Here is a 27,207-nt window from a genome sequence, read left to right on the forward strand (position 1 = left end):
ATGATTTTTCGCTTATTATAAATGCTTTTTCATTCATCGTATATGTTCATTTTCATTCACTTTTCTTCCATTAAAATTATGTTGTTTTTTAATTTAGTTATTATAATAGTATACAGCACAGTATATTTTTTTCATTTATTATATGCTTTTTTGTTTTGGTATGATTTTTAGTTTATTATGAATGTTTTTTCATTCAGTTTTGTCTATTAAAAGTATGTTTTTTTGTTTTTAAATTTACTTGTTAAACAGCACAGTATAAATTTTCTTCATTCATTCTATGTTTTTTTTGTTTTGGTATGCTTTTTAGTTTATTATGAATGCTTTTTCATTCTTTTTTTTTTAATTGATAGTAATTTTTTTCCGTTAAAATGTATTAATTTAAAAAAAAACTGATTTTTTAATGTGAAAGGTGAACCTGTGACAAACGAGTCAACACTATATATGGGTTTATAAAAAGGTAAATGAAGGTCCCCCCCACCCCCCTCAAAAAAAAAAAGAAAAAAAAAAGAAAAAAAAAAGTCCTTGAAGCTCTAATAAGTGTCAATGGAACTTTCTGTAAAAGGTCCATAACTAAAAATTGTCACAGAGTACATTTGGGTCCATAATGGGTCAATAAAAAATAATAAAAACAAAAAAAATGTTCATTAAGGTTTACATCGGAACATTAAGGTCCACGAAAGCGCTCCAAAAGATCCATGTCATTATTTGTAAAGAAAAAAAAAAACATACAAAGGTCAAACAGATCCGCAAAAAAGGTACGACAAGATCCACAACGGGACTATAGTAGGAATTGGTCAATCAATGAAAAAGGCCCTTAAAGCTCCAATGTGTCCATCCGTGTGAGGTCCAAGAAGGACCATGAAAGTCCACCAAGGTCCGAGTTCCAAAACATTTATTAGAACAAAGATAGCAGCAAGCCTCCCGCATTCCAAATGTTACCGACTTGTGATCAATATGACTCAACGATGGTTGCTTCAGGCAGCACGCGCAAATAACAATAATGTGTGTGGGGGTGTGTGTGTGCGTGTGTGTACGTTAAGCGGCGCTGGACACGGCCAGCTTCTTCAGGTGGTCCATGAAGACCTGCAGGCTGACGTCGTCCGTCAGGATGGGCGCACCCGACTCCTGCCGGCAAAAATAGACGTGCATCAATCAATCAATCAATGATGACGGAAAGCGTTGAAGGCTCGCTCACCTGTCCCCAGGCGTACATGTTGTTGTGCGTCTGCGAGGGGTTGACTTTGGAGAGCAGGAAGCGAGCCTGACCGAGGCGGGAGAAGCAACAGACATGGAAATGAATGGATTCTGTTGAGATCATTACTTTTGATAAATGACTTCTACCCAATGAATTAGTAAATGTAACTCTATAGATATGCAAACACTTAGTAAATACAAATCTTTGAAACCATTAGTATCTATAAATTAATTTCGCCTAACTTATTAGTAAATTTAAATATCAACTAAATAATTAGTAATAAATCAATTTCTTTTTGATAATTAGTATGCATAAATTAATTACACCTTATTAATTAATACATTTAAATCAATATCAGCCAGACATTTAATTAACGAGAAATTAATTTCATAGATTTAATTGGTACGTATAAATTAATTCCACCTAATTAATTGGTGAATCTCTTTGCCAAGATAATTATTTTTGATAAATTAATTCTACAGAATGAATATGTGAATGTTGAAAACAGTGTCTTTGAAACAATTAGTATATATAAATTCATTTTCCTTACATGTTAGTAAATTTAAATAACTAAATATTTAATAAATGTAAATCCTTTTTTTTTTTAATTATTCGTATGTATAAGTTCATTATACCTCATTAATTAACACATTTAAATCAATATCAGCCAGACATTTAAATAAAGAGAAATTAATTCCACCTAATTAATTGGTGAATCTAAATCTAAATGATTCAGTTATTTAGTAGATCTAAATCTGTTTTTGTCAGATAGGTAGTAAATTTTTATTGATTTGGATTCAAACCTCCTGCATTATATTATTAGTGAATCCAAAATATTTCAACCAGTTTGTATTTAATAGTTTTGTTTAGGGGTGTACACCTTTTTCCACTTTCGATCCGATACCGATATTTCAGCCTCAAGTACTGTCCGATACCGATATCAGTCCGATACCATATCAGTAGGGGTGTCCCGATGCAACGCTTTCTACTTCCGATCCAATACTGATATTTTAGCTAAGAGTACTGTAAATTAACAATATCAGTCCGATACCATATCAGCAGGAATGATACGTTTGTTTTAGTATGAAATGTTAGAAGAAACATGATCAAGTGATAATTATTTAAATAAGGAATAATCAGCACCTTCAGTATGAGAAAATATGACCTATTTATTCCTAAATTTGGGTGACCTAACTGCAACTATAAGTATGTCCTGCATTTTAATAAAATAAATACAAAATAAAGGACCCTGAGAAATAACCCGAATAAAGTAAACAAAAACAAATTATACTCTTTGAAGTGCAAAATAACAATTTACAGCAGTACATACAGAATCATATATATATATATATATACACATATACATATATATATTTATATATATGGGCACTCAGTGTATGGTCACTATGGTGGGAACAGCGGGCGGGACAAAAAAAAAAAAATATAACCAACACAATATTGGCCACTCTCTCACTGCTCAACGTGTCCCAAGCTCCAATTTAAAATAATAATAAAATAATAAAAGTAAAGTAAAGTAAAATAATAATAAAAGTAGAAAAACTGTTGGTTAATTTCACTATTCCTCCAACTCCCCTTTCTGCAGACCAAGCATAATGTGGAAATTCTTTTTTAAGAAGATGAGCATTTCAGCATGCCGCCCCATCAGTTTGCTTCTATACTATGCTCCTCTATGATAAATGAAGTTGCTCTGAGCTCCAGATGTCCATGGTGAAGCTAACAGCGATAGCATTTGCCACATAAGCCGCTATACACCTTTGAACGTGTTTTATCTACGAAATAGTGGCGGCTCGAAATAACATAGCGAGGCTTGAGGTGCTCAATTAAAAATCAGGAGCGGAAGTTAGAACGGACTGTTTATATATGTGTGCAAATATCGGATATTTTTGGACATGGACAAAAAAAATCCGATACTGTTTTTTTGGCTGATATCGGATACAGATCCGATATCAGTATCGGATCGGGACACCCCGAGTTTTGTTTAACGCTATTTAGTCAAATCAATTCTTTTTAATCAAAGTTGAAGTCGTTAAAATCTATTCAATTATATTAATTGTCAATTTGTTGTCTCTATTTATGTAGATAATGGTCAGACAGTGTAGGCGCCTGACGTTAAAAATATTAATAGACACCCCCATTAATGCAAAATAAATAAATAAATAAATAAATACATACATACATACATAATATAAAAAAATAAAAATCCAACATCAAGTAAGTCTTCCTGGCCAGTAGTTGGCACGACACTGCGGTGCTTTGACAAATCAGTGAAGCGTCACGTGTGTCAGAAATAATGCAACGATGATGTCATTGCGTTCATGGAAACCAAACCATACGAGAACGTAGACATTTAAATTCAACCTGTTAAGTCGAGATAGCGAGTGAAAAAGGTGCGTTACGGCAACCGTCCCTACCTGGCTGCCGCCGTGCTCGGTGTCAATGTATCTAGGCATGGGGAAGCGCGAGTGCAGCAGCTCCTGGGCGTCGTCCACCGGAGCCTGCAGAAGGTGCCGGAAGTTCTCGTATTCGGCCATCTCCTGGTAGCCTGCCTTCCTCCACTGGGACACCGTCTTGACGACAACAACAACACGCAAAAAGTCACGCTCGGAAAAACATGCCATGTGCGTGCGTGCGCGTACCTCTCCGTGGTAGATAAGAATTTGGAAGAAGGTGTCCATGAGCAGGATGCGATCCGGAAGAATGCTGCTGCTGTCCAACAATACCGGCTGCAACCCAAAAAAAAAAAAAAAAAAAAAAAAAAAGGAAAATCGCATCAATGACTTTTCTCATCAATAGCAATCGATTAGCAATTTGCAAATTAAATATTGCCAATGTTTACAAGTCTCTTCAGTTTCCAAAAGGCTAAAATGTTAAGTGATTTACGCAAATAATATATATGTAAATGAAAGAGTTGCAAAAAATATATATATCGTATGTAACTGAAAAAAAAATGGTCGCAAAAAAATATATGCAAATAGAAGAAAAATAATAACTAGAGCTGCGAGCAGCTATAAAGGGCCCTCGCGCCACGTTGGGGTACTTGCACGTTGGGGTACTAGCACATTGGAAGCAGAATTTCTTTGAAAATGGCATGATAAACTATTACATGTGGATTTTTTTTTTTTGCCAGGTGTGATGTGTGTGTCAAGCTCAATGGGTTTTGGTGATTGTTAAGATCTGCAAAAATCAGCGTCTTTTTTTAATTTTTAGGCAATGAGTTTCCCTGATTAGTATTTTTTGCAAAAGTACATATACACATCATCGCTCGTACTCATTGCACAATGTTGCTTTTATTGTCCATAGAGGCGCTAAAAAAAAAAATTTAAAAAAAAAAAACTAAATAAAAAAGTACATGTTTGGATCGGTCTGATGCCAGTGAACATATTGAGTGGTAGAAAGTTAAAGAATATTCATAAATGACTTAGTTATCACACTTACAATGAGTTCACAATTTTTGTAAAAATACCGTAAGTGAGGTTTTTTTTTTTATGCCTCAAGGACAAGGTGTCGCTGTATATATAACTGAATTTTGTCATAGAGATACCTTCAGGCCTTGACTATAAATATACATTTCAAGTATGGGATTTTTTTGGAGCATGTACCTGGGAGTTATTAAGCATATCCTTCATTCACGATATTGCTTTTAATGTCCATAGAGGCTATCAAAAATAAATAAAACTAAATAACAAAAATATGTATGTTTGGTTAGGTCTGATGCCATTGAGCATTTTGAGTGGTGGAAAGTAAAAGAATATTAATAAATTACTTAGTTATCACACTAAGAATGAGTTTACATTTTTTGTAAAAATACCCTAGGTGGGGTATTTTTTTTTCATGCCTCAACGGCTAGTTGGCGCTGCATATATAACTGAATGTTGTCATAGAGATAGCTTCAAGCCTCGACTATAAACATACATGTCAAGTTTGGGATTTTTTTGGAGAATGTACCGGGGAGTTATTAAGCATATCCTTTTTCATTGCGAAACACAAAATTTGATGCCCCGCCCTCATCATATCGTATTTCGAAAAGTCAAGATTTTCCCCCCGTCGTTGGCTCAGGTCTTGACATGGTACAGGTCAAGTTGGAAGCAAATTAGATGGAACGTGTAGGAGAAGTGGGCAAAAGTATGCCCCCCCTGTAAATCGTCAAAAATGGGACATTCAAAAATTCGTAGCTCACTTCCTGTTTATTTTAGCATATGGGTCCAAGAGACTTTGTTTTTTAGGTCTTGGGCTCCCTCATACACCTAAAAATTTCCAAAGATCTTGCTTAAACATACAACCGGGGCTGCTTCGTTAAAAATTTCTAGGGAGCGCTATTGAGTCATTTATGTAAAATAGCACAATACACGATAAAATATTGTTCATTTTACCAGGCCAGATGTGTGTGCCAAGTTTCATGAGTTTCTGAGGCATGTTTAGACCCTCAAAATTGGTGTTGTTTTCTTGGCGAACAACGCTTAGCCACGCCCACAGCGATTCGCAAAAACTCACAAACTTTGTGTTGTAACATCATGAAGGCAGAAACCCTCATCTGAGCAAATATGAGCTAGGTCCAGTTAACGTGGTTGGAGAAAAACATTGAAGAAAAATCGTAAGAAACAAAATTGCCAATAGGTGGCGCCATGACCTCGCCCTCAGATGAAATATAAGTTCGCAGATGTGTTAAGGGCTCGACTCTCATCAAATGTGTGAAATTTTGAGAAGATTGGACCATCTGGGTCAAGTTAAAGCAGCTTTTATTCTCACGAAAAATTATCAGACTTTGCGGCACTGGATAGGCCATGCCCTTTGGTGAAAATTTACAATATTCGGTGTGGGCCATGATCAACATGTTAAGGCGTTTCTGACCAATTTTCAACTGGATCCCTTCAACGAGCTCGGCACAGTAGCTAAAAACGTAAATTATGACATTTATTGTCACCACTAGGTAGCGCTATATGTATAACTGAATTTTATTAAATAGATGTTTTCAGGCCGTGACTGTTAAGTTGCATGAGAAGTTTGAGATTTTTTGGAGCTTGTACATGGGAGTTATTAAGCATTTTGTCTTTCTGGACAAATTAAATTTTAAAGGCAATATTTGATGCCCCGCCCCCGTCATATAGTATTCCGAAAAGTCAAGATATTTTGCCCAGTTGTTGTCTCAGGTCTTGAGATGATACATGCCAAGTTTGAAGTCAATCGGATTAAAACTGTTTGCAAAGGGGGGAAAAGTCTGACCACAGTGAATATGCAAAAATGGGCCAAAATCGGACATTCAAAAATTCATAGCTCACTTCCTGTACATTTTCGCTACATGGTCCCAATTGATCTTTTGTGCGTCCCGAGGTGCTACAAGTGCCTGCCAATTTTCGTAGCTCTAGGTCAAACGTGCCAGGATTGGTTTTTATTTTTTTTATGCTAGGTGGCACTATAGAGTAACATTGTTATGACAACATCAGAATATCAAATGTTTCGCCGGGCCCGAAGAGTGTGCAAATTTCGGTGAGTTTTCGTAAATGTTTAGGTCCTCAAAAATGCGATCGTTTGCGGAGAATAAAGAAGAAGAAGACGAACTAGAGCTGCGAGCAGCTATAAAGGGCCCTCGCAGCCCGGGCCACATTGGGGTATTTGCACGTTGGGGTACTCGCACATTGGGGTACTGGCACATTAGGAGCAAAATTTCTTTTAACATGGCATGATAAACCTTTACATGTGGATTTTTTTTGCCAAGTGTGATGTGTGTGTCAAGCTCAATGGGTTTTGGTGATTGTTAAGATCTGCAAAAATCAGCGTCCTTTTTTATTTTTAGGGAATGAGTTGACCTGATTGGTATTTTTTGCTAAAGTATATATACCCGTCATCGCTCGTACTCATTGCACGATGTTGCTTTTATTGTCCATAGAAGCGATCAAAAATAAATAAAACAAAATAAAAAAGTACATATGTTTGGATCGGTCTGATACCAGTGAACATCTTGAGTAGTGGAAAAAGTAAAAGAATATTTAGTTTAGTTTATTCATTTTTTCCTTTCGGACACATTACAGTTTACATCAATCACATCACATCATTTGCAACATTGACATCCGAAAGAAGGGCTGACGGGTAGAAGCCGAAGCTTATTCGAGACCCGTCCCCATCGACCCATTACTATAACGCATCAATCATATACATTATTTAGAATAGTCATTAATTTTTATCGTTATCCATCCCATACTATCCCAGACACTGCTCGCTCAGTTCATCTTGAATGTCCGTGTGTAGATTGTGGCTAGTCCCAGTCATTTGGCACTGGTGAGTCGGTCCCCAGACGCCACCAGCAAGCCCACCCCGCCAGGCGAGCAGCCAAGGCAAGCGCAATTCTTCTCTTTCACCAGTAGGGTCTTCGCTGACCTCGGATCAGCTTTCACACATGTTGTGCTTTCCAGAAGAGTAGATCGGCTTGCATTCGGCCCATTGCTTTCAAGCAATTTCAGCACTCGATTCTGGTCAGGTAGCACCACTGGTTGCTAGCATGCTGTGGATCTGATGACTCCTGTGCGCTGCCCAGCCTAGCTCACCCAGCAGAGCGGCCCACGCCAGCTGCATTCCAGGAACCAGACCACCAACCCCCATTTTGCGTATTGACAGCAGATTCATTGGAGCCACAATACAGCCTTATCATGTAGCCTTGACTGTTAGAACAAATGTCCAAACGGAATTCGAGCCAGACAATATTTAGATTCAAACGGGAACAGCAATACATGTTATCAATGCAGGTGTATAAACAAGAGTTAGCCTTGGCAAAGTCAGCAAATAATCATATACAACTCCAGCTTTGGGTAATTAGTGATGTTGTTGTTGTTGTGATATTGTGAATTACTGTTGTCTCTCAAGCGCTGCCAATTCCTCAGCTCCTTTCACGATTCGTGTTTTTAGTTGACCAGAGTTATCTTTAGTTTGAATAAAAATTCGGCAGTCTTTTGTCCACGTGCTTTCGATAAGTCCATTCTTTCTCATTTGTCGAGCCTTTTTGGCGATGTCAGCATTTCGTTTGGTGAGGTTTTCGTTGATGTAGACATGTTTCCCACGAAGCTTGTGACGGTCTCTCCAAAGAGCAATCTTTTTCTTTCTGTCAACAAACCTGATCAGAACTGCCGGTGGTCGTGTCCCTCCAGTTGGAAGCGAAAAGCACATCTGAATGTGCGCAGGATCAACAGTTAATCCCAAATCTCTGAGTTGAAGTGTCACTTGCTGTTCCACAGTCTCGTTCCCTGAATATTGGTCAGAATCTTCCGTGCTCGTGCTAGCCGCAGCTCTCAAAGGGCCACGGCGCGGCTTGATCTTGATACCGGTGACTATCACATCATTGATACGAAGATTTTGTTCCAAATCATCCACTTTTTGTTCCAAGGCAACAATGCGTCGATCTTTTTCCTGTGTCTCTTTCTTCAATTGCTGTATTTCCTGAAGAAGTGGCTCAATGCTCTTCTTCATTTCAAGTAATTCGGCAACCATTCCACTGAGTTTTTTAAGAGAAGATTTTATCTCCTCATTCTCGTCAGCTCTTTTTCCGCCAGGCATTCTGCAACAATGTAGTTAAAAATCCCAATGCAAAAATCAACAAGTAGTTAGATTCACGAGCGAGTGCAGGAGCAAGTACAGATGCGTCCTTCCTCAACAGATGCGTCCTTGAGTGAATAAATGTCACAACATGAAGTTTGTGAGTTTTCGTGAATTGCTGACTTAGTTATTACACTTACAATGAGTTTACAAATTTTGTACAAAATACCGTAAGTGGGGTTGTTGTTTTTTTTATGCCTCAAGGACTAGGTGGCGCTGTATTTATAACTGAATTTTATCATAGAGATACCTTCACGCCTTGACTATAAATATACATGTCAAGTATGGGATTTTTTTTGAGCATGCACCGGGGAGTTATTAAGCATATCCTTCAGTCATGATACTGCTTTTAACGTCTATAGAGGCTATCAAAAATAAATAAAACTAAATAAAAAATACATATGTTTGGATAGGTCTGATGCCAGTGAACATTTTGAGTGGTGGACAGCAAAAGAATATTCATAAATGACTTAGTTATCACACTGAGAATGATTTTACAATTTTTGTAAAAATACCGTAAGTGGGGTATTTTTTTTTTCATGCCTCAAGGGCTAGGTGGCGCTGCATATATAACTGAATGTTGTCAATGAGATACTTTCAGGCCTTGATGATAAACATACATGTCAAGTTTGGGATTTTTTGGAGTATGTACCGGGGAGTTATTAAGCATATCCTTTTTCAGTGCGAAACAGAAATTTGTATGCCCCGCCCTCATCATATAGTATTTCGAAAAGTCAAGATTTTTCCCCCTGTCGTTGGCTCAGGTCTTGACATGGTCCAGGTCAAGTCTTAACTCAGTCGGATGAAACGTGTCGGAGAAGTGGGCAAAAGTATGCCCCCTGTAAATGTGCTAAAATCGTAAAATATGGGACATTCAAAAATTCGTAGCTCACTTCCTGTTCATTTTAGCATATGGGTTCAAGAGACTTTTTTGTAGCTCCCTCATACACCTAAAAATTTCCAAAGATCTTGCTTAAACGTACAAGCGGGGCTGCTTCGTTAAAAATTTCTAGGGGGCGCTATTGAGTCATTTTTTAAAAAATAGAACATTCTACGATAAAATATTGCTCATTTTGCCAGGCCAGATGTGTGCGCCAAGTTTCATGAGTTTCTGTGCATGTTTAGACCCTCAAAACCGGCGTTGTTTTCTTGGCGAACAGCGCTTAGCCACGCCCACAGCGATTCACGAAAACTCACAAATTTCATGTTGTGACATCATGAAGGCGGAAACCCTCATCTGAGCAAATATGAGGTAGGTCCAGTTAACGTGGTTGGAAAAAAACGTTGAAGAAAAATCCTAAGAAAAAAAATTGCCAGTAGGTGGCGCTATCAGTAAGATGAAATATAAGTTTGTAGATGAGTTAAGGGCTGGACTGTCATCAATTGTGTGAAATTTTGAGAAGATAGGATCATCTGGGTCAAGTTAATGCAGCTTTTATTGTCACGAAAAATCTTCAGACTTTGCGGCACTGTAACGGCCACGCCCTTTGGCGAAAAGTTACAATATTCGGTGTGGGGCATGATCAACATGTTCAGACTTTTCTGACCAATTTCTAATTGGATCCCTTCAACGAGCTTGGCACAGTATCTAAAAACGTAAAGTATGACATTTAATGTCACCACTAGGTGGCGCTACATATAGAACAGAATTTTATCATATAGATGTTTTCAGGCCGTGAGTATTAAGTTGCATGAGAAGTTTGAGATTTTTTGGAGCTTGCACATGGGAGTTATTCAGCATTTTGTCTTTCTGGACAAATGAAATTTTAAAGGCAATATTTGATGCCCCGCCCCCGTCATATAGTGTTCCGAAAAGTCAAGATATTTTGCCCAGTTGTTGTCTCAGGTCTTGAGATGATACATGCCAAGTTTGAAGTCAATCGGATTAAAACTGTTTGCAAAGGGGGAAAAAGTATGACCACAGTGAATGTGCCAAAATGGGTCAAAATTGGACATTCAAAAATTCATAACTCACTTTACTTTTTAGGAAATGGCTTCCACTGACTTTTTTGTGCATCTCGGGGTGCTACACGTGCCTGCCAATTTTCGTAGCTCTCGGTCAAACGGGCCGGGATTGGTTTTTATTTTTCTACGCTAGGGGCGCTATAGAGTTGCGTTGTTATGACAACAACATAATATCAAATTTTTCGCCGGGCCCGAAGAGATTGCAAAGTTTGGTGAGTTTTCGTAAATGTTTAGGTCCTCAAAAATGCGATCGTTTGCGGAGAATAAAGAAGAAGAATAACTAGAGGTGCGAGCCGCTATAAAGGGCCCTCGCAACCCGTGCCACGTTGGGGTATTTGCACGTCGGGGTACTGGCACGTTAGGGCACTGTTTCATAAGAAACCGTCTAAATTGTAAATGTTTTTGCCATGCTTTTTGTGTTTGTTCACATTGCTATGGAATACTTTGTCTAGGTATTCGGCTGATAGGTATGCCTCCCAATATTCACACATCTAGCTGAATCATATAAAAAAAAAAATCTTTGCAAACAATGCATCGCTACAGCAAAGGCGTGCGACAAAATAAAAAATTTCAATAACTTTTCATCTTAAATATCTTAAGATGAAACGCGCCAAAGAATATATGATGCCTATAAAAGGCCCCAAAAATGGCAACAAATACCAAAGTTAATCAAAATGGAAGACGTCCTGTTTGGTTTAGCATATGGCTTTAGAAACTTTTTTGTAAGTCTTAGGCTGATAGGTATCCAAATTTTTTCACATCTAGCTGAATCATACATTTCCAAAAGCTTCATAAAAATGTCGAGATGGCGCTATTGAGCCATTTATTGAAAATTGCAGAAAAACTCTCTAAAATGTAAATTTTTATGGCAAGTTTGATGTGTGTGCAAAGTTTCATGAGTTTTCGCATGTTTAGACAAAAAAAAAAAAAAAGCAGCATTTTACTTGGCAAACAATGCACCGCTATGGCAACGGCATGCGACAAAATAAAACACTTTCGATAACTTTGCATCTTAAACATCTTAAGATGAAGCACACTAAGTTTGAAGACAGTCGGATAAATTTTGTAGGAGGAGTTCGTTAAAGTATGACCCCTAAAAAAGGCCACAAAAAATGGCTACAAATCCCAACGTAAATCAAAATGGCGGACTTCCTGTTTGGTTTAGCAGATGGTTCCAAGAGACTTTTTTTGTACATCGTGGGCTCTTGTGTATGCCTCTAAATTATCATAGCGCTAGGTGAAACGTACAACCGGGAATGCTTCGTTAAAGAGGAGTTTTTTAGCTCAAAATGTGATGCCCAGCCCCTACGGGACTTCCTGTTGGGTTTAGCACATGGCACCAAGAGACTTTTTTTGTACATCGTGGGCTGTTACATTTGTCTCCAAATTTTCGTAGCTCTAGCTGCTTCGTACAACTGGGAATGCTTCATTAAGAAGGAATTTTTTCCTTTGCAAACTGTGCATGCCACGGCAACAGCGTGCGACGAAATAAAAAGCTTTCAATAACTTTTCATCTTCAACATCTTAAGATGAATCACACCAAGTTTGGAGATGATCGGATAAACTCTGTAGGAGGAGTTCATTAAAATAAGACCCCTATGAAATGGCCCAAAAAATGGCAACACGTTCCAAAGTAAATCAAAATGGCGGACTTCCTGTTCGGTTTAGCATATGGTTCAAAAAGAGTTTTTTGTACCTTGAGGGCTGTTACATATGTCTTCAAATTTTGGTAACTCTAGGTGAAATGTACAGCCGGGAATGCTTCATTAAGTTAGAATTTTGAAACAAAAAATTCGATGCCTCGCCTCTGGCGGACTTCCTGTTAGGTTTAGCATATGGCACCAACAGGCCTTTTTGTAGATCATAGTCTGTTACATATGTGTACCAATTTTCGTAGCTCTAGATTAAACGTACCACCGGCAACGCTTCGTTAAGTAAGAATTTTGAAACTGTAAATTTGATGCCCCGCCACCATCATATAGTATGTCAAAAACTTTTGATTTTTTACCATGATGTTGTCCCAGGTGTTGAGATGGTACAGCCCAAGTTTGAAGTCAATCGGGTTAACCGTGTAGGAGAAGCGGGCAAAAGTATGACCCCTGTAAATGTGCAAAAATGGGCCAAAATTGGACATTCAAATACTCATACCTCACTTCCTGTCTATTTTAGGGTACACATTTCGTAGCGGGACAGGGATCCGTTAAACCTATGTAGGTGGCGCAACAGAGCCATTTTTCTGTTATCATGTATGGCGACTTTAAAATATCAAATTTTTCGCCAGGCCCAATCTGCGTGTAAAGTTTGGTGAGTTTTCGTTCACGTTTAGTGTCTCAAAAATGTGATTGTTTGCGGAAAAGAATAATAAAGAAAAAGAATAATAAGAATTCCTTGAAAAACAACAGGGCCTCGCAGCGGCACCGCCGCCGACGCTGCTCGGGCCCTAATAAATAAGAAGAATTCCTACAAAAACAATAGGGCCTCGCAGCGGCACCGCCGCCGGTGCCGCCGCTGCTCGGGCCCTAATAAGAATTCCTTCAGGAACAATAGGGACCTCGCAGCGGTCGCTGCTCGGGCCCTAATAATAATTCTTACAAAAACAAGAGGGACCTCGCAGCGGTCGCTGCTCAGGCCCTAATAATTCTTACAAAAACAAGAGGGACCTCGCAGCGGTGGCTGCTCGGGCCCTAACTAGAGCTGCGAGCAGCTGTAAAGGGCCCTCGCAACCCGTGCCACGTTGGGGTACTTGCACGCCGGGGTACTTGCATGTAGGGGTACTGTGAAATAGGAAACTGTCTAAATTGTAAATGTTTTTGCCATGCTTTAGTGTCTCAAAAATGTGATTGTTTGCGGAAAAGAATAATAAAGAAAAAGAATAATAAGAATTCCTTGAAAAACAATAGGGCCTCGCAGCGGCACCGCTGCCTCTGCTGCTCGGGCCATAAAAAGAAGAAGAAGAAGAAGAAGAAGAAGAATTCCTTCAGGAACAATAGGGACCTCGCAGCGGTCGCTGCTCGGGCCCTAATAAGAAGAATTCCTACAAAAACAATAGGGCCTCGCAGCGGCACCGCCGCCGGTGCCGCCGCTGCTCGGGCCCTAATAATAATAATTTTTACAAAAACAACAGGGACCTCGCAGCGGTCGCTGCGCTGGCCCTAAAAATATATGTAAATGTGAAAAAAGGGTTGCAAAAATATGCAATTAAAAAAAAGTTGCAAATAAATTACATGCAAATAAATAAAAAAAAAGTTGCAAAAGAATTATATGCAAAATGGAACAAAGGATTGCAAAGAATATATGCAAATGAAAAAAAAAAAGTTGCAAAAATATATATATATATTTGTAAATGGAAAAAAAAGGGCTGCAAATGAAATAAGAGTCTTCACGGCCAGGGCGAAGGGGAAGGTGCTTGAGCACCACTTGAGGTCTTTGTGTGCACGTGCTTGTAAACACGAGGTCAAATGAAAAGAAATAAAATGTTCTCAAGCGTCAAGTGCTTGTCACTTGACGAGACTGACCTCGGGCGGTCCCTGGAAGGAGTATGCGTAGAGGACGGGCTGGATCATGATGAGCGCCTGCGTCAACTCGTGCCGGTTGAACTGATGACGGTAGTACGAGCTCTCGTCCGGACTGTTGTTGAACACCTGCAGGAAGGGCGAGCGCCTCAGGTGGAACATGAACTGAAAACACAAACACATATGTCAGGAATCGGGAACGCCCACTTCCGCTCCGGTCCGGTCTCACCTGAGGGTACAGTGAGAAGGTCTCGGAGAACCTGAAGGAGTTGGGATCGTCTTTGTGGTAATCGCCAAACTTCTGACACTGTGGCGAAACATACAACAGTCACTTACAGCAAAATTTGACGTTTCAACTTCCTATTTCAAACTTTTTGCCCCAAAACAAGGCATCACAAACCAAAAATTAAAAACAAAAGGATAAAGAAATATGGCGCCAACATGAGCATTTTAGTGAAGGCGACCAATCATGTGCTGATCCATCCCGCGCGCACACACACACACACACACACACACACACACACACACATCCTTGTACATATATCTTTGTGAGGACATCCATTGACATAATGCATTTCCTAGAGCCTTACCCTAACCGCAACCATCAAAAATGATTGCCTAAACCTAACCCTTACCCTAACCCCAACCATAACCCAATTCAAACCTAAACTCTAAAACCAAGTCTTGACCTTCAAAAAGAGGTCTTGCAAAGTGAGGACTGGCCAAAATGTCCTCACTTCACAAAAATGTCCTCATTCTGTTGGATAAAGACGTATTTTGGTCCTCACTATGTATTATGTACAAGCACACACGCACTCACCAATCGGATGAGCTGCCTGTCCAACCACCTGAGGACGTCGGGCCCCTCCTCCGTCTCGGCGCGGTAAACCGCCAGCCGGGCCATCAAGATGGCCGCCGCCTCTTGATCGAAGGACGCGGCGATGCTCTGGATCTGAGTCTGCGCGTCCGCCCAGCTGCCCCGCATACGCGTACGTTAGTCACATCATCACACGCGACTTTTAACAAGCTACCAAAAAGTATGTGGCGTCCTCCTCGTTTATATTTTTTATTTATTTTTTTAATCTCACTTAAATCTCTGGGTTCGATTTGTCCACCTTGCATCCTTATATTGAATATATTTAGATTTTTTATTTTTTTTATGCTAATGCCAAGAACCGATGCTGGATATAAAATCTTCTATTACAATTTTGACTTTTATGCTGCTTGGAAATGAAACTAGAGACCTCAAGGGAGGCTATTTGTGGAGAAATGTCAAAACTGACAAAAAATGTCCAACTGTCTAATATCGCCCATATCTCTAGATTGAGCCTGCCGACATGCGGACCCTTTTGCCGGAGCGGGTCACATTTTGTCAGCACGGCAGGTAAGGAGCTACTTCCCGCGCAATGCGTGTGTGCGTGCCGGTCTTACTTCCTGGCGATGGTGGTGACGCGTATGCGTCGCTGTCCTGACGCGTGCTGGTACTGCGTGACGAACTGCAGAGCTCCACGGCCGCCTTGAGGGATGGGCGCATTGTGCTAACGGCACAAACCAAAAAAAATAAATAAAATTGCTTTCACAATGGCTGGGAAAAAAAAAGTCTACACACCCCAGTTCAAATGATACTTTTTGCATGCTATAAGAAGTAAAAGCAAGATAACATTTTAAAACTTTTTCCACCGTGGCATTAATGTTTCTTATAATCTGTACAACACAAAAAAATATATATATATATTTTACAAGTACGAGTGAATGTAGTTGCACAAGTGTGCACAAACTCTTTACAGCTGTTCTAGTGGGCTTTTTTTTTTTGTAATCCACTTATTTGCATTGTCTGCTGACTTGAGTGTTGTGATGGCAGGAATAATGTTGTTGTTGTTGTTGTTGTTGTGGTGTACCTGGTTGACCACCTCAAAGTAGAGCGCGAGTGTCGTGCTGGGGTCCAAACCGCACAGCTTCCACTGGCTCGTTCCCCCGCTGCCGATCTCCTGCACAAACGTGGCGTTAATAGCAGGAAAACGCGGCGATGTCGACAAGCATCATGTTGACAAACAACAACAAAAGAACTATAATATAACTATATATCATAAAAACGATGAAATCACCTTTCAAATTTCAACTGATTTTTCAGACTTTTGTTCATCAACATAAAAGTGGACAAATATGGTTACTAAATACAAATGCGGTCATTGATAGTCACTTTATAGAAAGGAGTTCATAAAGGTATAAAGTTACAGGTACGGTTCACAGATTTGTGTTGAGGTAATTTTCTGCCACTGGTTGGCATTAGTGTTCTATGTTATACATTGGTGACAGGAAGAGCATATTTTTTCCTTTTGAAAATTCAGAGCAATCAGTATTTGGACCATGAAGCAACTCGTGGACTCCAGTCCCCACAAATACATACACTTTGATCACATTTATTATTGCGAATTGTGTTATAGTGACACAACATTGAATCAGGGTTATTATAGATTTGGAATTTTTCCATTTTAGTTTGTTTTTATTAGGGCCCGAGCAGCGACCGCTGCGAGGTCCCTCTTGTTTTTGTAAGAATTCTTCTTCTTCTTCTTCTCCGTAAACGATCGCATTTTTGAGGGCCTAAACATTTACGAAAACTCACCAAACTTTGCAGTCTCTTCGGGCCCGGCGAAAAATTTGATATTATGTAGTTGCCATAACAATGCGACTCTATAGCGCCCCCTAGCGTAGAAAAATAAAAACCAATCCCGGCCCTTTTGACCGAGAGCTACGAAAATTGCCAGGCACGTGTAGCACCCCGAGACGCACAAAAAAAAGTCAGTGGAATGCCATTTCCTAAAATGTACAGGAAGTGAGCTATGAATTTTTGAATGTCCAATTTTGGCACATTCACTGTGGTCATACTTTTTCCCCCTTTGCAGTTGACTTCAAACTTGCCATGTATCATCTCAAGACCCAAGACAACAACTGGGCAAAATATCTTGACTTTTTGGAATACTATATGACGGGGGCGGGGCATCAAATATTGATTTTAAAATTTAATTTGTCCAGAAAGACAAAATGCTGAATAACTCCCATGAACAAGCTCCAAAAAATCTCAAACTTCTCACGCAACTTAATAGTCACGGCCTGAAAACATCTATATGATACAATTCTGTTATATATATAGCGCCACCTAGTGGTGACAATAAATGTCATACTTTACGTTTTTAGCTACTGTGCCAAGCTCTTTGAAGGGATCCAGTTGAAAATTGGTCAGACAAGCCTTAAGATGTTGATCATGCCCCACACCTAATATTGTAACTTTTCGCCAAAGGGCGTGGCCGCTACGGTGCCGCAAAGTCTGGTAATTTTTCGTGGCAATAAAAGCTGCTTTTACTTGACCCAGGTAATCCTATCTTCTCAAAATTTCACACATTTGATGAGAGTCCAGCCCCTAAGACATCTACGAACTTATATTTCATCTTACTGATAGCGCCACCTTCTGGCAATTTTTTTTCTTACGATTTTTCTTCAATGTTTTTCTCCAACCACATTAACTGCACCTACCTCATATTTGCTCAGATGAGGGTTTCGGTCTTCATGATGTCACAACACGAAGTTTGTGAGTTTTCGCGAATCGCTGTGGGCGTGGCTAAGCGCTGTTCGCCAAGAAAACAACACCAATTTTGAGGGCCTAAACCGGCATAGAAACGCATGAAACTTGGCACACACATCTGGCCTGGCAAAATGAGCGATATTTTATCCTGGATTGTGCTATTTTTACAAAAATGACTCAATAGCGCCCCCAGAAAATTTTAATGAAGTAGCCCCGGTTGTACGTTTAAGCAAGATCTACGAAAATTTTTAGGTGTATGAGGGAGCCCAAGACCTACAAAAAAAAAGTCTCTTGGACCCATATGCTAAAATGAACAGGAAGTGAGCTACGAATTTTTGAATGTCCCATTTTTTACGATTTTAGCACATCTACAGGGGGCATACTTTTGCCCACTTCTCCTACACGTTTCATCCGACTGACTTCAGACTTGACCTGGGCTATGTCAAGACCTGAGCCAATGACAGGGGGAAAAATCTTGACTTTTCTAAATACTATATGATGAGGGCGGGGCATCAAAATTTGTGTTTCGCAATGAAAAATGATATGCTTAATAACTCTCGGGTACATGCTCCAAAAAATCCCAAACTTGACATGTATGTTTATAGTCAAGGCCTGAAGCTATCTCTATGACAACATTCAGTTATATATGCCATTTTCAAAGAAATTCTGCTTCCAATGTGCCAGTACCCCAATGTGCAAGTACCCCAACGTGCAAGTACCCAACGTGGCCCGGGCTGCGAGGGCCCTTTATAGCTGCTCGCAGCTCTAGTTTCATTTTGGGTTTTGTCTTTTAAATTTAGTTAGTTTTAATTAGTTTTCAGGGCAGTTCTGTTTGTTTTTATTAGCTTTATTTCTTCAATAAATGCTTAATTTTAGTTTCTGTATTAGTTTTAGTTTTTTTGTTTTTGTTTTTGTTTTTTGTTTTAATGTGTATTACTTGTGCGCAACATTTAAAAAACAGCGGGAGGGAGCAACATCATCTGTAGGTTAGGGCTGGGTATTGATTCAGATTTCCAAAATCGATTCGATTCGATTCACAACGATTTTCGATTCAGTTGAGGAATTCATGCAGCACCTAATTTAGACAGTCTAAAGTACCAATGCTGCAAATAGTAGAAACTTCTTGCTTCTAATTTAATGCATTAGTAAAAATATGAATATTTCCATTAAGAATTGAATCCATTGCAGTTACACTAATAATCTGTTTTATATAACATGGCCTTATAAACACAATAAATATTAATTTAAACCAATTACAACAACAGTTCAGGCTGTGTAAATGAAGTGACAAAAAAACTGACACTCATGACATTCACATTGTGACATCCATCCATCCATTTTCTTAACCACTTTTCCTCACAAGGGTCGCAGGGGTGCTGGAGCCTATCCCAGCCGGCTTGGGGCAGTACAGTCTGGACTAGTTGCAGATTGTTGTGACAGTTTTATGCAAATGTTCCAGTGGTGGTTGAGGGGAGTGGGCGGGTGGGGAGACAATCGATACTGGCTTTCTTGTAAGTGGCGCGGGCTCGGGAACGTTGTGTGTGTGTGTGTTGGATGTGTTGTGGGGGTGGGGAGGGGGTTAATCGATATATCGATACATGGTTTTATGTATCGATATTGGGATATGAAAAGGCGTATCGATATGATATCGACATATCAATATTTTGAACCCAGCCCTACTGTAGGTGCTTTTCTATTGGCTGCTGCTCGATGACATCACTACTGTGCGACACACTTTCAAACATCATTATCCCAGTTCTTATCAAAATAAATACTAAAAATCACATTTCAAATCATCCCCAAAGGCTCATACATTAAATTAATTACCAAAGACGAAAATAAGGGTCTTTTTTGCTATAATTATAGTTTTGTCAACATAAAATGTAGTTTTCAGTGAGTTTTTGTTTCTGACAAAGCATTTTTGTTTTTATTTCATTAACAAAACTGTTTTTTGAATTTTTGTTTTAAGTTTTTCCGCTAGTTTTAGTTCACTAAAATAACCTTGCACTGGATGAATAACAATTTGTATTGACATTTTGAATGCCTCTCAACATTGTACATGTATTTAAGGAGTGAATTTAATCAATAAATGACTTGTAATGCTTATGAACGCATCCGTCTGCATCCATGTTGTTAGTGGAAGCCGTGCACGTCAGTGTGGACGCGCTTTGAACGAGTGACACAGCTCGAAGAAGAAAGAAAGAAAGAAAGAAAGAAAGAAAGAAAGAAAGAAAGAAATCCTCCTGACAAATGATTCAAATGAACGTCAGCGTACATTTTCAGAGACGCAGGGTCCTTTGGCGTTGAGGGACACGCAGGGTCCGATGGCTCCGGACACTTTCACCTCCCTGGATGTCTGAAAGGAAAAAAGCGCAGGGTGGATTTCATTTCTCTCTTTACGGCAACATGGACCGCTTTAAACGCGCCGTTTTTCAGACCTTGACTTCCAGCGTGGCGGCGAAGGCCATCTTGAAGGAGCCTTGGACGTCTTTGGCGAAAACTCTCTGGAAGGTTTGCTTGAACAACGACGTGTTGAACGAGTCAGCCATCACCATGTAACCTCTGCGCGCACACACACCAAATGGTCAAAGTAGACGTGGCAAGACAGTAAAAAGGGGTCCAAGCGCTGCTGCAAATGCTGCCAATTATGAATAATTGACAGTTTTAAACATCTACAAAACTGTCTATATGAATAGTTTGAAGACCTAACTTAGTACCGATTAACTCGTTCAAACCCAAACTTCGTCCTTCACTCCCAAAAACGTGTTTACATGTTTTTGTTTGTTTTTTATGCAAGAGCATTCAGAAGGCTTTGATAGAGCTTCCAACATGAAGAGGTGGCTTAAATAAATGGTAGTTATTAAAAAAACGGCCAGCAGGTGGCAGCAGTTTTAGAAATCGCTAGGGGTGCTAAGATCGATTCAATATGCGGCCGAATCGATGTTTTAAAAGGATACTTGACTCATTGAACAATTTTCAGCAGTGAAAAGTTGATATTTTGTCCAAAATTAATTTGATAACTTCATTATTTTTTCATGTACAATTAATACATTTAAATAGTAAATTTTCTACTTTTTGTCGACTGATGATGACTACAACTGCCTTTTCCCCTTCTTCTTCATTTCTAATTTAAATAAAACCGATTTTTGGATATTAATATCAATTCGATTCAATTAATAAATGAGAATCTCGATTCTTTAATGAATCGATTTTTTGGCACACCCCTATTAAATACAGTGTTGAAGTTTCAGATAAATACATTACCATGCAAATCTTACAGTGTACACGTCCAAGTTTCCTGATTAGTATTTTCTAAATTTGAGCTTGAGAAGAAAAAAATTGAAATAATCGACTTACAGATTCATATCGGGATTCATTGGTATCAAATCAAATCATGACCAATCGTGATACGGATGGAATCGCCAGATAGTCTGTAATTAACACCAGCCAGGGCCATGTTGCAACACGCTCTTTTTGACACCAGGAATGTGAATAATGATGAAACTTAGCTTATATTCTAATGCTAATTGCTGCAAAACGGAAATAGATACAAATATACCCCCCCAAAAAAAAAGAGACAGAAAGAAAGAAGACACTCTAATCTTTCTTTTGGTAGGTTCCATATTTTTACAGCAATAGAACACAATATTGTGTGGGCCTTGAAAAATCAGTCAAAATCCAGCAAAACAGCCAAGAGCGAAGGGGGTTGCTTCAGTGAAAATGGCTGCTGGGAGTGAGTGAGTTAACGCAAAGGGCTAACAAACTTGCTCCAGGTTTCAAGAGCAGTGTGGGGCAAAAGCCTTTATTCCAAAAATACACCTGTGTTTGTGTGTGTGCGTATATGTGTGTGCTTACCCCGTGTTGTTGGCACAGCACTTCATCTCCAGGAGTCCGGTCTGGTCCAGCGCGCAGGCGTAAATGTCCATCACGTGGCCGCTCGCAGACGCCCGGCTAGCCAGCGACTCGTAATGCTAATGCGCACGAGAAGGTCAGCTGAGTGGTGGGAGGATGCTAACGCTAAACGCTAACCAGCCCGCGTTCTCACTCACCTTGGCCGCCTTCTTCATGAACTTGGCGTTGTCCTTTTCGATGTCGTGCCAGGACCTGATGGGGGCCTTGAGCTCGTCCCCCACAACCATGCCGGGACCCTGCGTGGCCGGACCGCCGATGAAGGTCATGATGCGCGCGCCCGTGTTGGGGAAGGTGCACTAATGCAACATAAAAATACACGTCAACTACGGTTCAGTGTTAATTTTGACAAGAAATTTTAAATTTAGTTTTAGTTATAGTCTTTTGACTAAAGTTAATTACAGTTTTAGTCATCATAATTTAGTCATCTGATTTTATTTTAGTTTTAATCCAATTTTAGTTGACAAAAAAAGAGCAATTTAAGTTTAGTTGATATTTTCCATCAGCATTCAACTTTTATACAGAAAATTAGAACACACTTATTTGGAACTGTAGTTTGAAGGAATACTTAACACTGAACAATTTTCAGCTGTGAAAAGTTTATATTTTGTCCAGAATGAATTTGATAACTTCATTATTTTTCATGCGCAATTAATACTTTTAAAAAGTTATTTTTCTACTTGCTGTCAACTGATGACGGGAAGGAGTTTTCGTCACTGCATTATATTCATTTTTGTTTTAGTCATTGATGAAATTGTCCGTCAATTTTAGTTATCGTCATTGTCTCAACGAATGGCTTCTATTTTAGTTTTCGTTTAATTTTCGTCTGAAGAATAATTTGACAAAAATTATGACGAAATTATCACTGCTACACATATGAACTGGCACTGTTCCAATAATCGGTACCTGGGAATCGATATTTTACAATTATTTCGGTATAATTAATAAACCTTAGTTAATATTACAAAAAGCAAAGTGTGAATCAAAGTTCTTTGCAATGAACAATAATAATAATAATAATAATAATAATAATAATAATAATAATAATTGATGTTAACTTAATAACTTCATTTTTGTGCAGTTGATGAGCTTGAAGTTGTCAGAAACCTCGCTCGTTTCCAGAACCCGTAAATGTATTTTTAGCGTGTGAAGTCCTGCGCGAGTGGGTGACATCAGTCAATGTTGCGTTCAAGTGCGCCTTGGAAAATCGTCAACTCTTCCACTCCCACACACTCACAACTTTGAAAGACGTGTTTCAGAACCGAAACAAGGCACCGTTTCATTTTACATCAATCGGTGCTCGCAGGTACCGACCCAAATCGGTCCATAACCACAAAAAGTGCCGTTTTGGCTACCCATCCCTACTCCTTATAGTTCCTTGCCACCAAGATCCGACATCCTGTCAAGCGGCACTCACCTCCAACAGGCCGACGGCGATGGACATAGCTACGCCCAGGGAGCGCAGGGGCCGCTTACCCTGGACCACTGGCCAGGAGTCGCGCTGCAGCTCCCCCAGCAGGTCCGTCAGGTTCATGTCCACCTTCTGGACAGGCTGCAGGAACCTTGGAAGCACAACCCGCAACCGTTCAAGTCCCGCGTGTGGCGCCGGAGGAGCGGCCTTGGCGGAAGTCTCACCTGTTGTACTGCGGCTGTTGGGGCGCTTGAGATCCTCGCCCCTGGGATGTGGCCACCGGCTTGGCCAGACCGAGCATCTCCTGCACGTGAGCCACACAGCGCGTTAGCACACCTAGCATGTGCGAGGCGTTGAAGTCACAGGGTAGCCATCTTGCTCCTCCCATCTCGCGAGCAGACTACTGTGTAAACTGTACGGTATATGTACAGATGAGACAGCTCGTAGGCAGTTAGTTTAAGGTCGGAAGAGTGGTGGGAGGTTTGTCTGTTTAGCATCAATGATTAGCATCGACCATTATCATAAATGATTATCATCAACGGTTATAATAGTATCATTTAGTTAGCATTGTTTAGCATTAAAGCGATAGTTCGGATTTTTTTTTACATGAATCTCATCCTCACTTCCAGTATGTGCGATCAGCACCGACTTACCCTCGACAGTGTTCTGTGCCACGAGTTCTGCTCCGGTGTTGGACGAGACGAAAATAGTCCGGCAAGTTGGCTGGGGCCGCCTAAATAAAGCGTTTTTCTTCTAAAAACAATTTATGTTCAAAAGAGTGATACATTTGCATCACAAAACTCCCTCCTGAAAAAAAAAAGTCAGACTCCATTACTGCCGGGAACTATTTTTCCGTTCGTTCGTATCACTCACTGCGCATCGCCCTGTAGACAGTTGATAGACGCGCTGCAGACAGCTGATAGTCCTGCCTTCCACCGTCGAAAAGACAACTTTTAGATTAGTGCGCGTCTACAGCTGTATGCGGGGCGCAGCGCAGTGATACGAACGAACAGAAAAATAGTGCCCGGCATAGTGCCCGGCGGTAATGGAGTCTGACTTTTTTTCAGGAGGGAGTTTTGTGATGCAAATGTATCACTCTTTTGAACACAGATTGTTTTTTAGGAGAAAAACAATTTAGGTGGCCCCAGCCAACTTGACGGACAATTTTCCTCTCGTCCAACACCGGACCAGAACTCGTGTTACAGAACGCTGTCAGGGGTAAGTCAGTGATGATCGCACACCACTGGAGGTGAGGATGAAATAGAGATTCATGTAAAAAAAAAAAATCCAAACTATCCCTTTAATGTTAATAAAATCCGCTTAGGATATGGTTGCCATCAGGTTAGTGTCATCAAGTTAGCATCAGCCTGTTAGCAACAATTAGCATTATCCGGTAGCATGAATGATTTTGAGTCCATCATCCCGTTAGCAGCAGCTGGTTAGCATCAATCCTTTGGCATCCCCTATTATCATCAATGGTTAGTAGCACGCTAGCTGTTTGCGTACCTGCAGCTGCTTGGCGCCGAGGTCTTTGGTTCCCTTGAAGACGTAACTCTTGGAGATGCCCTCGCAGCCCAGCTCGTGGACGTGCACGATGCGGCCGAAGGTGATCAGACCCACCAAGGCGGTGGGGGGCAGCAGGGACAAGGACATCTGCAGCGACTCCTTCAGCGCCTGCAGGTCCTCCTCCTCCATGCACGTGTCCACCACGTACAGGAAGACCAACGGCATCTGGGGGCCGCGCTGGACACAATGTCAACGTCGCCACACAATTTCTAGTTACATAGTGGATTACTTCCAGGCTTTCTCTTTATTTCTACTGTGCAAGAGCAGCAATTGCATTCAATCATTTATATATCGATATCGTGATAAATTGTGATACTTTCTCTTCCGATAGATTATCGATACGCCTACGCAAGTATTGCAATATTTGTAGTTAATATACAGCCACTATAACGGCTCCATTGTTCATGACTTATTGAGCAATTACTTGGCGGGCCACTAGGGCGAGCGCCTCATAAAGCCTAATTTATGCTTCCACGTTTGCTCTCGCGTTGATGACCGGCGTAGATCACATGATCTACGCGAGCCATGAATTTTAAGTGCCGCGTAGCTGGTGGCCGGCTGCGGTGCATACGTCGCCAATCCTTGCAAGCCGTAGATGGCGGGGCGTAGCTCGCTTCTGATTGGTCCGTTCGATGGCGTATTCGGCTTTTTTTTCTTTTTTTTTTCTCTCCCCGCCCCCCGCCCAGATAGTTTCCGTGAAGGCAACTGGCGGCGCAAATCGACTTCCTGCTCGGAGACCACGGCTGTGCATATGGATATGTGCCTGGGACGAGAGGCGGAAAACAATAACAACTTAAAAAAAAAAAAAAAAAAAAACCTGTTCGCTAACCCGGGATTTATACCGGTTGCGTGTGCGGTGCGGCTGCGGTGTGGCTGCGGTGCGGTGCGTCTTGACTGCGTGCTCCAGACGCGTCAATTTTTTGGCCAATCCACACCGGCTTCCGCACAGCTGCGGTCCGGCAGCTCCGTCGCCGACCACTTCCCGCCGTGTCTCGCGTGACCGCGCACGATCATGTGGCATTAAAAACGACAAACACACAAAGTCTGTGCTCAACAGAGAAGCAGAAAGAGAGGTGGACTTTTATTATTTTGTGGCTTTCCACCTCCAATATAAACCTCTCCTCATCCATGTTCGCTGGTGTCTAAACCGTGAATGAGCACCTCGCACGTTAACTCCAGGCCCATCTACGCCCACATCACGTTTTGCTAACATGCTTGCGAAATAGGAGCTGGCGAGTGTTTTATCTTGAAAGGTAACCGGAAATTTATTTTGAAACTGCGTTGGTCTTTCTGTCCCACTCGATGTGTTTTGTGCTAGCTTTCCACTCGCCGGAGGCCTACCGCTGCGGCATCCAGCAAAAATAGAAAATAGGTCTATCCTTGCGGAAGGGCCGCGGCACGCCGCAGCTGAGACGCAGTCGACACGCAACGCACACGCAAGCGGCATAAACTGCACCATTCGAATGAATGTAATCTAATAGCTTGCGTCGCTGTAACGCACCGCAACCGCACCGCAACCTCATCCGGTGTAAATCCCGGGTAAGAGCGTGGCTGTTGTGTTTTGGAGAGTTTACGGCCGACACCGCAAATTGGCAATAATTAATTGCCACGGTGATGAACTTACTCTCCCCCCGGCTTTGTTTCGTGTTTCTGAATTAAATTTAACTTCCTGAATTTGTCGTAAAATGCAGAGGAATCTCCACACTGTGGCGCCCCAGCCATAGCGACAGCGGGACTTGGTGTGAAACTCCAGCAGACACCGATGTGTATTGCGCACAAGTTGGAAGGCAAACGCACGAGCGGATCTCCGCCGTGACGTCTCCGCGTGAACCTCAAGCAGAAGTATACTGAGGCCTTAAGAGCGGCGGGGAAATGGACCCAAGTCATCAGTCAACTCGGCAGCTTACTTGTGCAAGACATTTATCTGTACAGCAACTAGGGGTGTGAATTGCCTAGTACCTGACGATTCGATTCGTATCACGATTCACAGGTCACGATTCGATTCGATACCGATTAATCCCGATACGAATGGTCACGATTCGATACCGATTAATCCCGATACGAATTTATAAATCGATTGTTGCGATTTTTTTTCATTCATATTTAGAAAATACTAATCAGTAAGCTTGGAGAATGTAAGATTTATATGAAAATGTATTATTTATTTATCTGAAATTTCAGTCTTATAGAGGTTGTAATCTGTTTCATGTTTGAACAGTATTAAAATAAAAATATTAAGGCTTAATGTGCCGTTCATATAACATTCTTCCATGCTCAAGGTGTGAATCCTAAAAAAAAAAAAAAAAAAAAAAAAAAAAAAAAAAAAAAAAAAAAAAAATCGATTCTGCCGATTATTGAATCGATTCGAGAATCGCGCGATGTAGTATCGCGATATATCGCCGAATCGATTTTTTTTTTTAACACCCCTAACAGCAACTGACTCACTTTTGCATACGTTTCTATGAAT

General features: G+C 40.6%; 1 protein-coding gene across 1 annotated transcript in view; it reads right to left on the reverse strand.

The window, feature by feature from the left end:
* Window positions 1-875: 875 nt before the first annotated feature.
* sec23a (Sec23 homolog A, coat complex II component) overlaps window positions 876-27,207 on the reverse strand; it is a 29,756-nt gene continuing 3,424 nt past the window's right edge. Inside the window, exons 5-20 of the mRNA XM_077539353.1 lie at window positions 24,681-24,917; window positions 23,399-23,478; window positions 23,181-23,325; window positions 21,904-22,062; window positions 21,710-21,825; window positions 20,293-20,416; window positions 20,130-20,210; window positions 16,173-16,262; window positions 15,706-15,812; window positions 15,095-15,248; window positions 14,504-14,581; window positions 14,278-14,439; window positions 3,853-3,939; window positions 3,628-3,783; window positions 1,196-1,261; window positions 876-1,125 (exon numbers count right to left, since the gene is read on the reverse strand). Coding sequence (XP_077395479.1) covers window positions 1,036-1,125; window positions 1,196-1,261; window positions 3,628-3,783; window positions 3,853-3,939; window positions 14,278-14,439; window positions 14,504-14,581; window positions 15,095-15,248; window positions 15,706-15,812; window positions 16,173-16,262; window positions 20,130-20,210; window positions 20,293-20,416; window positions 21,710-21,825; window positions 21,904-22,062; window positions 23,181-23,325; window positions 23,399-23,478; window positions 24,681-24,917 — 1,932 coding nt within the window. The 3' untranslated portion in view covers window positions 876-1,035. The remainder of the gene's footprint in view (window positions 1,126-1,195; window positions 1,262-3,627; window positions 3,784-3,852; window positions 3,940-14,277; window positions 14,440-14,503; window positions 14,582-15,094; window positions 15,249-15,705; window positions 15,813-16,172; window positions 16,263-20,129; window positions 20,211-20,292; window positions 20,417-21,709; window positions 21,826-21,903; window positions 22,063-23,180; window positions 23,326-23,398; window positions 23,479-24,680; window positions 24,918-27,207) is intronic.

The sequence above is a fragment of the Festucalex cinctus genome, chromosome 12, assembly GCF_051991245.1.
Source record: "Festucalex cinctus isolate MCC-2025b chromosome 12, RoL_Fcin_1.0, whole genome shotgun sequence".
Taxonomy (NCBI): Eukaryota; Metazoa; Chordata; class Actinopteri; order Syngnathiformes; family Syngnathidae; genus Festucalex; species Festucalex cinctus.